Genomic DNA, 15,326 nt, shown 5'->3' on the forward strand with positions numbered 1-15,326 from the left:
CTCCTGTTTGCTTTATGAATTTGCTGTTTTCTGACTTCCACATCCTAACTTTTTGTCATCAGATAGATTCCATTTTTCATCCAGGTTACTGTGATCAACAAATGAGGGCATTTGCAGTACGTCTCAGCCTTTGAGTCCAAGGACAGTATGCCTAGTCTTGTAAGTTCGCAGTCAATGTCAGATGCTTTTAAACATCACCAGTAAAGTGGTGGTGTTGATGTTCATTACCTCATGGCGTGTGCAGCGAAGAACATGTGGATTGTGCTGTGGTTTAGTTGTTCGCCTGAATGTTGAATGTGCCCCAGAGGCCCATACAGTAAAAGCTTGGCTCTCCTAAGAGGTGTGAGCAGGGTTTGGGAACTTACTCCAATTACAGTGTGAGTGGAGTGGGGGAGGCAGGTTTGAGTTTGAGAAGTTACTGGGGTGGGGATTTTAGGATTAAATCCAAGCAGCTTTATGGAAACACAGTATACTGCTGTCACTGTCACTTGCCACATGATGCTTTGTGCCACTTTGGGATTCTGCCTACAACGACACAAGAAGCCGAACAGGTCTGGCCTACCTGGTCTTCTTACTGTGAGCCTCACAGACTGAGCCAGAACAAGCCAGTGCCCTTCATCAGGTGTTAACAGCGAGGCCAAGTTGATGGTAACATTGTTCAATGCTTTCTCAGCCCCAAATGAGTTAGACTCGTGTAGTTGTTTAGTTTATGACCGTTTTAACAGTGATGCCATAACTCATTTAAACACTGATGTGTACCTGAACTTAACCTGAGGAGTGTCCAGATTCAGTCCACATCCTGTAGTTTTTCATTGTTATGGCCGCTACTTTTGTATTTCGATTTCTCTTGGAGGAGTTAAGTGATACGTATTTGGCCAAATACGCTTTGGAAATGCAGGTGATAGGTCAGATTGTTTTCTCAGATTGCTGGCACTTCCACTTTGAGCTATAGTGTGATTGCTGGTTTCTCTGCACTCTTAGCTGATTATACAAGGTGTCATCAGTTGTGGTGTTTGAGAATTCTGGTAGAGGAGAATGAAGTTATTTTAATTACTGAAGAGCTGAGTATCATTGTCCTATTTTTTTTAAATTTTTTTTCCTGTGAATTACCTGTTCATTTGTCTGTTTTTAATGAGTACTGGTTTTTGTATGTATGTATTTACCAGGACTTAGCCTCATCTCTGTAATCCAGTTTGTTTTCTCAGTCTTTCTAGCTGGTGTATGGGAAATTATTCTTTTCCTTTTTTTAATTTGAAGAAAAGTGAGATACATTACCTGAGCATGGAGTTAGTGATTATCTTGCCAGTGAGAAGTTCTTGGGTTGGTTGTCAGTTTGTGTGTATATTTGTGTATATATATGTGTGTGTATTTATCTAGGGGAGGTAGGATTAAATAGGTGAAAGAAAGGGTTATTGTGTATAAAATATTTCATGAAATTGTTAAAATACACACGAGAAACCACACAGAGAGCTATAGGTTGGAGAATGATGCTGGGCCAAGTAGGCCCACATCCCTCCCGGAGGCCTGGAGGTGGAAGAAGTGATTTCGGCTTTCTGCCAGTTACTCTCTAACTCCGTCTCAGTGCTCGGCTGGCCCTGTGTGCATCGTCCTTCACTTTGTTTTTTCATTTGATTGTCGTCTCAGCTTCTTTTCATCCATAGGCTCATCATCTTCGGTTTCTCTGGATTTTCCTTTGCCAAGGTATTTGTTGATTAATTTGGAGCATTTATCCTGAAGTGTTCTCTAGTATGGATTTTACTGATTGCTTCTGCCAGTGTAATGTCATGTGTTCCTCTCACTTTATTTCCCAGAGAATCAGTGATCGGGTCCAGAGGCTTTCTCGGATTCAGGTTGGCTGATAACAGGTAACACTACTTCCTAGGTGGCTGTGTGGCCTACTGTTATTTTTTGTTTTTTTTAAAGATTTATTTCTTTGAAAGGCAGAGTGGAAATTGAAAGATTGGGTTACAGACCTTCCTTCCAAGTAGTGTGAATGGCTGGGGCTCAGTCAGGTGGCAGTCCGTAGCCCGGAACCCCATCTGGTCTCTTACCATGGGTGGCAAGAACCCAAGTACTTGGGTCATCTTGCTCTGCTTTCCCAGGCGCATTAGCAGGGAGCTAGATCAGAAATAAAGCAGCTGGCACTTGAACCGTTATTCACATAGAATGCCAGCCCTATGAGTGGTGGTGTAACGTGCTGTGCCAGGAGGCCCATAGTGCTGAGATCTGAGGCCCATAGTGCTGAGATCTGAGCTTTTGTGACAGTAACAATCTTGCTGTGTAGTTCTTAGATCCTGTGACGTATTGGGGGAGGGGATTCAGGGGCGATATTTTCTTACTTCATTAGCAGGAATAGCTCTATAAAGAGAAATTGCCCCTTATATGCCATACTTACGAGTGTAGTTTATAAATATACTTATTTATTTGAATGACGGAAGTCGGGGGAAAGAGCTTCCAAATGCTTGTTCATTTACCAATTAGCAGCAATGGCCAGAGCTAAGGGAGCTGAGCTTAAAGGCTGGATATATTCATCCGTTGGGTTCACTGAACAAGGTTGCAACACTAGGAGGAGAAAAGGGGCGGCTATAAAGGGACCCAATGGCTTGCTGAAACCAAGCACAGGAGAGCGACCAGGTCAGCAGGTTGCGAAAGAGAAGCATGGCTTGGATTGTGCCAGGATTCTGAATATGGCCATGGAAGGAGCAGGTACCTCGGGTTCTGTTGCCTTTGTACCCGTCTTCTACCATTGTATTTGATTTGCTAAATTATCTAAAAGAGTGAGCGCCCTCTCCCATCTTTTGTTTTACTCCCCAGGTCCTCAAAGGCTGCAGGCTGGGCTGAAACCAGGGACAGGAACAAATTCTCGTGTGAGTGGCAGGGACCCAAGTGCTTTATCAGTTGCTGCCTCCCGACACATGCAGCATTAGCAGTAAACTGTAGTCAGGTACATCAGTGTAAGACAGGTGTCACAACTGGCATCTTAACCACTAGAGTAACAAACTCCCTGCCCCCCACCCCCATAAACAGAGTAAGAAAAACTAGTAAGCAGAGTATTTATTTTTTTTAAAATTACTTAAAAAAGTTGTTTACAGAGATGTGGATTTACATAACTCAGCGACAACATCTTAAAAATGTACAGACTATTTCATATTATTGCACTTACTCTTCAATAGATAAGGCATTTTATTTTACATAAATAAAGGATGATATATAATATACAGCAGGGTTGGTGCCAATTAAGTCAACTGTGCAATGCAGTGAGACGCATGTGGGAGGTGGAAATGACACCCAGCCTGCCTCGGTGCTGTACGCTTGCAACTATGATTCACATGGCAGAACAGTTTACCTCACAACTCACTGCAATGACTGACCAGTTAACAAAACCCAAACAATGACAGTTTTGATAGGACAATACCATTAGTGTTCACTTCAGAAGGTGTGGGGGGTTTAATTAGGCTAATTAGAAATACAAGTCATGCCTTTAACACTGAGCACAAATACATAGCTTTTTATTGTAAGGTCAAAGACAGTTTAGTTTTTGCTTCTTCCCTGAAGTTGCAACTCGTGACTGGGGAATGCTTCTGGCAAGATCTGTAGAAATGGCTGAAGCCTCCAACAGTATAGTAAGCCAGGGGTCCCATCCTCTCTCTCCTGAGCTATAAGGGCCTGGGACTCTCAGAAAAACTATTCCCCTCCCTACTTACTTAAGAAATCCCCGCCCATTAAGGACTGACTGAGCTTTCTTGGCAGGCACAGCCTAGGAGTGGAGCAGAAAATGGTCTTCAGTGTTAACTTGAGAGCATCTCCTGTCACTTAGGTAAGAAAGCAGAAACCACAGAACTGACTGAAACTTAGAAAGCAAACCAGCATGCACCTTGCACTGACATCCTAGAATGTCCTACCTGTAACTGTAGTGAAAAGCAGATACTAAATCAGGTTTCCCAGCTAATGTGTACTGCATTCTCTTTTGTATAGCCTATGGAAAAATGGGACGGCTGAGTCCCCACAGGCCAGATACTTCAGTGCCATCTGAGGGACTGCTCACATAGCCTGGCAAAGATGACAGCTGAAGAACCTCTGTGACCCCGGGGCATCTCACAGCCCAGCTGAAGGTTCAAGAACTCTTCCAAGGTAAAATCAGAGTTACCATGTGCGTGGGAGTGCGGGTGCAGGCTGCACCCATCTTCCCAGGAACCCTGTGGCCCGGTTGGCGCCACCTGAGGACTATTACATAACCCTGCTCTTACATTTTGTCAGACTTGCCGTGTTGCTCCGTTTTTCTCCTTGTTACATCTTAGTAAATAAAGGCGATGAGGATTTGGAATTAGTGCCTAGAAAAATAAGATACAGGTCATGAGTGCTTGCAGCCCAACGGCCATGATAGAAGCTGTGTGCTGCAAGACTGGCAGCAGCCCCGGGCGTGGCACAGGCTGCGGGCCCACACAGCCTTCTGCAGAAGAGTTTGCAGAACAGGAAAAACAACAACCTCAGTCACTGGACGAGCTGCTGCTCTGCGGCCCAGACTCGGTACTGGGAAGAAGCCGCCAGAGAAGGTCCTCCCCGGGCAGAACTGTTACTGTAGGCTGTGTCTGGGTTGTAAAGGAATACCTAATGGTTAGAAATCCAGACACTACAAAGTGACTCCAGAATTGAGTAGTTCAGGTGTGTGTAAAATGTGGAAACCCAATGACTTTTTTTTTTGCCTGCTTTTAAATTTTCCAGTCTTGAACTTCAAGACAAGATTGAAAACCAGGTGCCTTCTAAGCAGCAAAGCTCATGGCTGTTTGGCAGAGATTCTGTGAAGCAGACCATGACTGACCCTTTTAGAGTGGAAAATGACCAGCACTTCATGGTGATTAGTAACCATTTAAGTTGAACTCTGCATCCATACATTATACTCACTAAAAATAGTACTTTCTGCATTTTACTTCTTCAGTTTGGGATAATTCCTGAGCTCAGCCTAACAAGTCAAAATTCATTCTTTAAGTCATTTTTTTTTTTTTTCAGGGTAACATATATATATAGAACTCTGTCTTCTCCTTCCATTCAATGTGCCAAAAAGCACTATGTCACTTACAAAATTATACAAAACCGCGGTCCTTTTAGTTGGGACATTGTGTTACCCCTGAGACATTGGGTCCTAATCACTAGGATAGATACAAATTTTTCCAGATGTGGCAAGAGATGTGAAGGCCTGGTAAGTGTTTCAGATGAAGAAGGATGTGTCACTGTGTATGTCCCCACTGACAAAGGTAAGGAGTAGGCACTGGAACAAAATGGCCGTTCCTGGCAGAGGGGACCAGGTGGAAGGACCTCATTGTTTTAGGTCATACTTCCCATGTAAGTAGATATTTTTATAGCCCTCGCATGTATGCCAGTGTTCTTTGCTTCAGTGTTCACTGTTCATTTTTCTGATTTGGTTCATCAAGAAGAGAGCGAGGGAAGGATTTTCTCATTCGGCTTCATGAGGAATTCCTGTGCTTTCTGATGACTAGCTGCACAGGTCCTTCCGGGACAGACTTCATAATATTCCAGGCGTCGAAGTGCATCAGCCCGACCAGAGGTTTCCCATTAATAGCCAGAATTTCATCTCCAGCTTCTATTTTTCCAGCTTGTTCAGCTGCACCACCTGTGAAAATCAACACAGAAAATAGCTAGTGCCTTTAGAACATTCAGAAACATTTCAGGTAGACTAAAACACAAAAATCTTTAAATAATGTACCTCTGTTCTTTGGGTAGGAAGCATTTCCCAAAGAAGAAACAAAAACATTACATCTGCAAAAATAAATTGTACTGTAGCCCACCTCCCCAAAACGTAAGACGGGAAGCTGTTGACAAGGGGAAGATACTTTCAGTGTATTTAATCAATACAGGGTTAATGCTACCTAAAGAACTATAAATCACTAAGAGCAGCACACAAGAAAACAGCTAGTATCCAGATAGCCAAGTCAAAAGTTACTCGGTTGTCTTAGTTTCTGTTAATAGATGTGGGCTGGTACTATCCACATTCTGAGATTTCTTGCCTGAGTGTAGAGGCGACTTCTTTGTACATTATAGCTTGGTGTTGGGAATAGCCAATTTATGAACTCCAGAAGGAAATCCAAGCTTCAGCCCTGCTTCGTCGCTTGCACGTACTCACCTTGACATGCACTGGGTGTAGACATGGAGAGCAGGGAAAGCAGAATTCCCAAGTACAGAAATAAAGGGCTTAGGCCCAAGTCAGAACACACCGAACAGATGCATCAGATCCATTCGACATTCTGAAAGCCATTGTTTAAAGACTTACATAACTACCAAAGGGTTAAGATACAAATCCAGATCCAATCCACTAGAGGACATGAGCATTTAATGTTAATTTAGAGGCAGATAATCTCTTAGCTGTGTAGCAGAGCAAAGAATGATAGTTTTGGGCATTGCTTTCTCAAGACCCTTGTGTAACTATATTATTTCATGTTGCCAGTGTTCTAAAATATTCACTGATGGCCACAAACAGGTTGTGAAACCAAGGAGTGCTCTGCATGTCCACTGGGGTCTGAGGACATGGGGATTGTGACCCAAAGAGGAGACGGTGTTCGTGAGCAGTGCACTGAATGAAAGCTGGACTGGGATTTGGTCTCAAGCATGAAATTTACCTAAATCTCAGATTTCTATCTGCGGAGTGGTGATGAGGAGTCACCTCACTAGGTCCTGAGAAGAACAGATGAAGCAGCTGAGAAGCGTTCAGGAAACGGTGCTGTGCACGCCAGAGGTGGGGCCAGCCTCTGCACTTCTCTATGGCCACATTGAACCTCTGTTGCCAGGATTTTGTATTGATATTCACGAGGTAAAACTGAATCCTGCCCGATTTGAAAAAGGGTTGTCTTCCTTCTGTTTCATTGACATTTTAAGGTCCTTCAGGAAACGTTTACAATTTTTCCCAAAAAGTACAGAATCTTTGTGATCTTTCCAGTCATTATGTTGTACTGGTTCTAGTTAATGAAGATCTAATTTATTTATCTGATTGCTATATCATGATGTACTTTATCAGATTGCTCCGTAGCTTGCACTTGAATTAGCATAGCGCGGTTTGTCTCCACGCTTTCCTTATCCCACTGCCTGAGATTGCTTGGGTTTGACTAACTTGATGAATTAGAAGATTCTGAAGAGTGACTGTAATTTCCACTCAGTAACTTAAGGTTGAGCATCTTTTCATGTATTTATTGGCCATTTAGGTATTTACCTTTTGTTAATTTTCTAATTTACTTCCTTTAAACACATTTTCTCTTACTGAAGAACAGTTCTCTGTACATTCTGGACGTGAGCTTTGCCAATGAAGTGCAGTGCAAATCCGTTCTAGTTGGTTACTTGCATATTTTATATCTGCTTATATGGTGTTTGAGCCATGTCATAAACATTTCATAGTCTTATACCACACAGCGGTGTTGTAGTCACTAATGGGCCTCGTGTGCAACACTTGCTAGGATCACGTCCCCTGGAGATGGGTGTTTGTGCAAACACCACCGAGTTGCCCCATAAAACTAAAACAAAGACAGAATCAGCCAGCCATGTATTTCACAGCCAGTACCCTTATCATTAACTGATGCATAATGATTCTCTGTGCGTCTTAGGAAACTATGATATTTTACAATGTTTACTTCTGCTTCTGGTCTATGCTGATTTTGAATTCATCAGTCTTGGTGAGCCATTTACATTGCCTGACATTTTCTTCCTCTTCCAGATAGGAAGAACACAGTTTTCCAGTTCTTTGCAGCTGTCTGCAGTGCAGAGTTCTGTGGCATCCTGAGGGCAGGAGCAGCCCCGACATGTAACTGCACCACGGACTGCTCTAACCTGCACAGCTGCTGCCTCATATGGGGCATGAAGGGTAAGGGTTCACAGTTATGGACGAACTGAAGGGACATAAGAAATTTCCTTTGAAGGGCAAAGGAATTACAACTTTAGATGTACATGTAATCTCTATACAGTTTTATGGAGTACAGTGTAAACCAACACATGCCATACACTGATCAAATCAGGTAATCTATATTCTCTTAATTTTTACTTTCTTTTTTAAGGATTTGAGTAAGTTACAGAGAAGAGAAATAGAAAGAAATGTCTACTGGTTCAATCCCCAGTTGGCCAGAAGGACTGAAGTCAGGAGCTTCATTCCATCTGGGTCTTCCACAAAGCTAGCAGGGGCCAAAACACTTGGGTCACCTTCCCTGCTCATCCCAGGTGATTAGCAGGGAGCTGGACCAGAAGTGGAGCATGTGTGACTCCACGGGTGTAGGTAGGCAGCAGCTTACCTCACCACAATACTGCCTCATTCTTTCTTTTCTAATTGAAACCTCTGGAGCCATGGAGGTTTCTAAGAAGGTAGCACACCCGGGGCCCGGCGGCGTGGCCTAGTGGCTAAAGTCCTCGCCTTGAATGCCCTCAGATCCCATATGGGCACTGGTTCTAATCCCAGCAGCTCCACTTCCCATCGAGCTCCTTGCTTGTGGCCTGGGAGAGCAGTCGAGGACGGCCCAAAGCCTTGGGACCCTGCACCCATGTGGGAGACCCGGAAGAGGTTCCTGGTTCCCGGCATCGGATCGGTGCGCACCGGCCGTTGTGGCTCATTTGGGGAGTGAATCATCGGATGGAAGATCTTCCTCTCTGTCTCTCCTCCTCTCTATATCTGACTTTGTAATAAAAATAAATCTTTAAAAAAAAAAAAAGAAGGTAGCATACCTGTGTTCTATTGGCCCTGTTTACACAGAGGTTATCCTTGGAACAACCCAACCAGGTAGGTACCCTTAACATCCCTGTTTTACAGAAGAAGAAATTGAGCCATAGAGGACTAATGCTTGTATTTAAAATGATTTTTTAAATGAATACTGATTATAGAAAGGTGATGTGAGGTCACTGTATAATCATTGAACTGCAGTTCTTAGCAGAGAAAGTGTTGATCAGCTTATTCAGGAGAATTTAACCAGGTGGCCTTCTGTTCCCCTTGTAAGTATGATTAAATATTTTGTGTATATTACATAATGATTCATCTGAAGAAGCTGAAGAGATTACAAAGAACTCATGGCCTTAGGGTTAATAAACACAAGGTCTCTAAACTGCCCCAGTGTTTATTAACACTAAATGTTCCTGAGCGGCCAGTCCTCTGGCATTCCTGAGCCTCGTGTGCTGCGTTAGAGCAGTGACGTCAGGAACACAGTGAGGGCTGCCACTTAGGCTGGGGTCCCCCTTCCTCTATGGCTCAGGCTTTGCTTCTGTAAAATGGTGGATTTAAGCGTACCTACCTGGCAACATTCTTCCAGGAACAGCCCAAGTTAACGCGTGGAAAAAGATGGTAAAGATGGTTAATAAACACATTGGGTTTCCAAAAAAGGCATTCCTAGGGTGGTAGGCGTGGCGACACAGCGAGTTAGTGATGCTCTGTCCGTGTCCCCCCACTGCTCTGCTCCAGCTCCCAGGTGAGGTATCCAGGAGGATGATCTGGGTGTTTGGAGCCCTGCCACCCACGTGGGAAACCTGGGGGTAGTTCCAGGCTCCTGGCTGCGGCCTGGCCAGTTCAGTCAGCTGCTGCCACTCCAACAGATACCCTTTCTGCCGTGTGTATGTGCGCGCACATACACACACACACACACACACACACACACACAGGAAGCATGTGCTTGTCTAATATGAAGTAGCTAGAGCTGTCCAACACCTTACCTTTGTAGACTCTCTTGATGACCAGAGGCCCATCGCCGAAGACAGACGCCCTTCCTCCGTCCACACTCAGTCCAAGGCCCGCTGAGGTCTTTAGCACTTCAACACACAGGGCACCATGTGCAGCTCCGCTTCTCCCTGTAAGTAACACCCGTCAGCACACAAATAGCATGGCTGCTTGTCACACCACTGCCCGGGGCCACCCAGGTGCCTGGCACCCATCGCCTCTAGGTGCCTGTGCCAGCATTCACGTCAAGTGGTCACCCAGGAGCTGCCCTGCTGGCTGTGTCCCCACCACCTTTGCCAGAGCACACAGCATTCCTTTGTGCTGGAGTGTTCTAGTGAAGCCCTGCACGGTTTCAGTTAGGACAGGAGGCACACTTGGGCAATCGAATGTGATGAGCTGCCACCGGCAGGGGCACATCGCCACCTGTCCCTGGAAATTTGCACTACCTGACACCCAGCCTCATGAGACTGGTGTTTGGGAAAGTTAAACATCAAAATCAGTAAGTGTTGCTGCTACATGTAACTTTCCTGACCCAGAAGTTGGCCAGCGTCTTCTGCCCTGTGTACGGGCTGCCATACTGGTTTCTTACCTGTTCCAGGCTCCAGGGACAGCGTCTTGTTGGAAGACAAAGCCTTCCCATTGGCTGTAAGAGGCTCCTGCTTAGTGGAGGGCCTGAGCTGCTGCTCATTCCCTTTCCGGATGACCACCAGGGCGTCTCTGGGCGGCTGTGCCTGGTGCAGGATCTTCAGGACCTCTCCATGGGCCAGGCCGGCCAGCGAGGTGCCATTGATTGACAGCAGGAAGTCCCCTCGGCTCATGGTCCCTTCCTGAGCAGCTGCCCCCTGAGAAAACACCCTGTGAACCTAGGAGTGAGAGCCAAGCCCACCGTAAGGAAATTTTGTATTTTTTAAAATTGCTTTAAAGGCAGTTACATAGAAGGGGAGGGAGGGAGACTGCTCTTCCATCTGCTGGTACAGTGGCGTCAGTGATCTGGGTTAGGCCACGTCAAATGCAGGAGCCAGGAGCTTCATCTAGGACTCACATAGGTGCATAGGCCCAAGGACCAAAAACAGACATGCAGGGCAGGACATGGCATTACACCTGGGGAGTGCACCGGGGAAGCAAGTGCTGTCTCCCCGTCTTTGTAAGCAAATACAGGTTTCACTGTTGATTTTATTGTTGCTTGAACAAAATATTGAGGCAGATAAGGCTGCAGCTCCTCCTGTCCATATTTATAGCCGTGTCACATGGTGATGTTTCCTTCTGTGATAAAGCTTTTACATTTCTGTGTGGCCACCTCATACCTTCTGCCAGTGCACCATTGCCACAATGACAGAATGCATTTCTTATAGCACAGCCTAGTTGTCAAATGACACATGGCTATCATGTCATTTAGCCTACACATCACCTGTGTTTAAAATGCTTATTTGGCGCTTGCAGTGCCGGCATCCCATGTGCACACCGATTTGTGTCCTGGCTGCTTCATTTCTGGTCTGACTCCCTGCTGATGCACCTGGGAAAAGCAGTGGACTATAGCCCAAGTGTTTGGGGCCATGAATACCCATGTGGAAGACCTGAATAGAGCCCCTGGCTGTGGCTCGGTTCACCACTGGCCATTAACTGCCATCTGGGAAGCGTACCAGCAGATGAAATATCTGTTTATCTAACTCCAACTTTCAAGATTTTTTGAAAAATGTTTTGTTAATGAAAATGTAGCATACTACTTTCTCCACGGAGCAGGAAGCGAAACCCAGGAGTGTGTATCGCAATCACACACTGACAGGGATGCCAGTCAAAGGCATAGTCACTTACCATGACTGAGTTGGGCTCCACATCTGTGCCTCCTGCCACACTGAATCCTAAACCTGAGCCGCCGCCTTTACTCAAAGCTATGAAGCAAATGTCTTCTTTATTCTAGTAAAAAAAAAAAGCAAAGAAATTACATTCCTCATGCCATGAGTAGGGAAGCTGTACCACAAGTTCTCTGATCCCAGTGACCACAGTTTCCAGAGACTCATTAGAGGGGCTGCGTTGGCTGCAGGACCACGGGCTAGGTGGATGTGACCCTGGATGGGTCAGAGGCAGTTACGAACGCCCAAGGCTTCAGGTCCTGTCTTCCTCAGTCTGAGTCTGGTGTGCAGAGACTCCTTAGCTCTACAACTTAGCAGAGCCACTTGCCACAGCCGCAGACAGAACTGAGGCCATATGTTTCACACCCCGTTGCACCATGTTCAGGTTCTTGGTCTTCATACGAAACAGGAGTATTTAACCTAGGGTTAAATACTGAAGCACCAGTGGGAAGATTCTGTGGAACAAAGGCTTTTAAAGAATTAGCTAGGCTAAGTATTCTGAACTTCGGCTTTCTTCATTCACCCACACATCAGCTATGATTCAGCAACATCTTAAAGGTCTGCACTGCTAGGTTTCATGTGATTTACAGTCTGTCAGCTGCAGAGAGAACCCAGTATTATTATTTTAAGTTTAACTTGGTTAACAGGCAAAGTTAGAGGATCTTCTGTTTGTTGCATCTCTCTTCAGATGGCTGCAATAGCTATGGCTGGACCAGGCAAAGCCAGGATCCAGGAACTCCTTTTGGGTTGCCCGCAGGAGTGGCAAAGGCCCAGGCGCTCAGCCATCAGGAGCTGACTTCCCAGGTGCATTGGAGCTGGGTCAGGAGCAGAACAGCCGGATTCAAGCTAGCACACATATGGTATGCTGGCACTACAGGTGGCAGTTTAACTTGCTCAACCATTATGCTGGCACCTTAAAAAAATAATTCTATTCATAAATAATGAGCACTAATTTTAGGCATTCTGTGGCTCTCTGAAGCAGTTCATTCAAACCAGAATCCCAAATGTTAATACCAGAATGAATGTGGAACTTTGGGAGTTTGAGATAATTGTCTTTCATGGGTGCAATTAACCATCCAAAGGTACTTAAAGTTCACAGAAAGTGGGACTAAAGGAAGTCTATTTGGGTGCAAAAACCTTTGGGATTCATTGCACAGTTTTATGCATTTTTGTTTCCAGGGTTCCTTGCACCAGAATAAACTGACCTTTAAATTCCACTTTCCAGAAACTTCTTGAAGTACCCTGATGAATGAGTTTACGCACGGACCATTGGAGAAGGATGCAGGTTGCCTTGTCTGGGATCGTCACCCAGCTCCTGCAAGGGGTGACCTTAATGCCGAAATAGGAGTATTTCTTAGATATTTAAGCGTCTTTCGGGAGCAGAGAAACAGAATATTTAAAAGTGGGACTGATGCATTCCAGAACAAATTATTCCCAATTTCAACTTATTCAAATTATTTTTCTCCCATTGGTGTCTGAGCATACAAGTGCACGAGCAGCTGATGATCAGGCCAAACCTGGCCTCTCTGGGAAACTTGGCTCAGCATGGGACACCACAGCAACCACAAGGAACAAACTCTTCAGGGTGTGGGCACATGGAAGTCAGACGGCCACCCTCTCATAGCCCCATAGGGAGCAGCCTTTGCACTTCTGTTGTTAGCACCTGCCAACCACACTTACTGCCAGAAAACATCAGTAAGGCGTCTGAAATCAACCAAAGAGCAGTAAGAACAAAGGAGTGGAGACAAGCACTGGGCAGTGATCGAGACGCAGCCTGGGCTGTCCACATCCTGTATCAGTAGCTGGTTTGTGCCCTGTTTCCTGTGCCATTCCCTTGGAGGCAGCAGGTGTGGCTCAGCTGCCCGAGTTCCTGCCACCCGCATGGGGTGCCCAGAGTGAGTTCAGGCCGCTGGCCTCAGCCCCGGTGGGGAGAGCCTGTGGATGGAAGACTTTTTTTAAGATATATTTTTATTGGAAAGCTAGATTTACAGAGAAAGATTTTCCATGCACTGGTTCACTCTCCCAAGTGGCCACAGTGGCCAGAGCTAAGCAAAAGGCAGGAGCATTCCTGCAGGTCTCCTATGCAGGTGCAAGGTCCCAAGGCTTTGTGCCATCCTCGACTACTTTCCCAGGCCACGAGCCAAAAGGGAAGTGGGGCAGTCGGGATATGAACCAGCACCCACATAGGATCCTGGCTCATGCAAGGCAAGGACTTCAGCCATTAGACCACTGCACTGGAAAGACCTTTCTCTATATTGTCTCTGTGCCTTTCAAAGAAACATTAATAAAAACAGGAGAGCGATGGTTGCAGTCTTGTGAAAATGGGCTACTTCTCACCATAAAACAAAGCACCTGCCTAGTGGTGACTTCTGGGTGGCCCCAGCAGCTTGCCAATGGTCTCCACTTTGCAGCCCCTGTGTGTGGTGTGCATGTCAAGTTTGCTGGAGATGTTTTCTGCTTTTACATTTTTTGTAACACTGAAGGTGGTGGGAGCAGAGGGGACCTGCCCAAACATGATGACCAGGCCACCATGGCAGGAAGTCCTGGAGTGAGACCTCCAGGTCAGAAATGCTTGTTTACCAGTCCGATCAGGAGGGGAGATGACAAGAACATCCCCCTTTACTGGAGGCAGAGTGTCTGTCCAGATTACCGCAGCAGTTAGGGCTAAGCCAGCAGCCTGGAACTCATTTCTGGGCACCCCATGTGGGTGGCAGGAACTCAGGTACTTGAGGCAGCACCTGTGCCTCCAAGAGTATTCAGTAGCAGGAAGTGGCATAGGAAGGGACCTAAGGAAGCAGGCTGAGACGTGGAGGGCGTGGCCTGGCAGGGCACTGGCCTGGGGTCCACCCTGTCTTCGTAGCGTAGTGTCCCGCCCAGCTTCGGGCTACAGAAGCTTCGCAGCTGCTCTGGGTGAGCGCTCCATTGCTGAAGCAGTGCTGACTGTACTTGGCGTGGTCACCAGCCAAGACAGCCGTCAGAGGCGCTGGCCTTGGGTGCAGGGGTGAAGCTAGGGGCTGCAACTCCATCAGAGTGCCTGCCTGCATTCCAGCTGCTGCCCCCTGCTAGGACACCTGGGAAAGCAGCAGAAGTCCTACCTTCAGCCTGGACCAGCCCCCTGTATTACAGTTGCTCCTCTGGGGAGTGACCTGATGAAAGGGAGACAGGAGTCTGCTGCTCTGCCTTTGAAATAAACGAAAAGCCAAGCTGTTCATGTGTGCTCTCCAGTCTGCTCTGTTCCTCTAAACCCTCATGTGTTAGGGTCCAGATCTATGGATACTGCTGAGAAATCAACACTGTTCTTGAGAGAAGTCGCCTACACTGGACCCAGGCTTTATTTCTGTTGAACTCTTGAATCCAGTTTTTCAAAAGGCTTTTTTCGCTCTTACTAATTAGACTGCCTGGTCATGCCCTCAGATTCATACACTCCTGATTCACTCTTCCCTCGCCTAGCTCTCTGTCACCAGCAGGTGGCTCCCTTTGGCTAGTTCTTGCCTGTTCCCCTCAGAGCCATTCTCCAGTATTTCCAAGGTACCCAGTTCTGTGAGGACCCTGTGCAATCTAACTGCAAATGAGGGGCAGAGAGAATGGGAACCAGTTACTCCTGGGGGATGAAAACAGCAGGGCCCCTAGGTGGGCATCTGCCTGTGCAAGACCAGGCCTGGCCTCCGAAGCCAGCAGCACCTGTGGCCACAGCCTGAGCTGTGCCCTCCCAGAGGTCGCCCCTTGGCTGGCTGAGCTGGTGGCACACACCTGGCCATGAACCCCGTCCCGGTTCCATCTTCCCG

The 15,326-nt window shown here is 46.4% G+C and overlaps 1 protein-coding gene across 1 annotated transcript in view; it reads right to left on the bottom strand.

The window, feature by feature from the left end:
* Positions 1-5,462: 5,462 nt before the first annotated feature.
* PDZD2 (PDZ domain containing 2) overlaps positions 5,463-15,326 on the bottom strand; it is a 329,172-nt gene continuing 319,308 nt past the window's right edge. Inside the window, exons 22-25 of the mRNA XM_058680001.1 lie at positions 11,504-11,605; positions 10,281-10,554; positions 9,688-9,822; positions 5,463-5,629 (exon numbers count right to left, since the gene is read on the bottom strand). Coding sequence (XP_058535984.1) covers positions 5,463-5,629; positions 9,688-9,822; positions 10,281-10,554; positions 11,504-11,605 — 678 coding nt within the window. The remainder of the gene's footprint in view (positions 5,630-9,687; positions 9,823-10,280; positions 10,555-11,503; positions 11,606-15,326) is intronic.

Source organism: Ochotona princeps, chromosome 23, assembly GCF_030435755.1.
Source record: "Ochotona princeps isolate mOchPri1 chromosome 23, mOchPri1.hap1, whole genome shotgun sequence".
NCBI lineage: Eukaryota > Metazoa > Chordata > Mammalia > Lagomorpha > Ochotonidae > Ochotona > Ochotona princeps.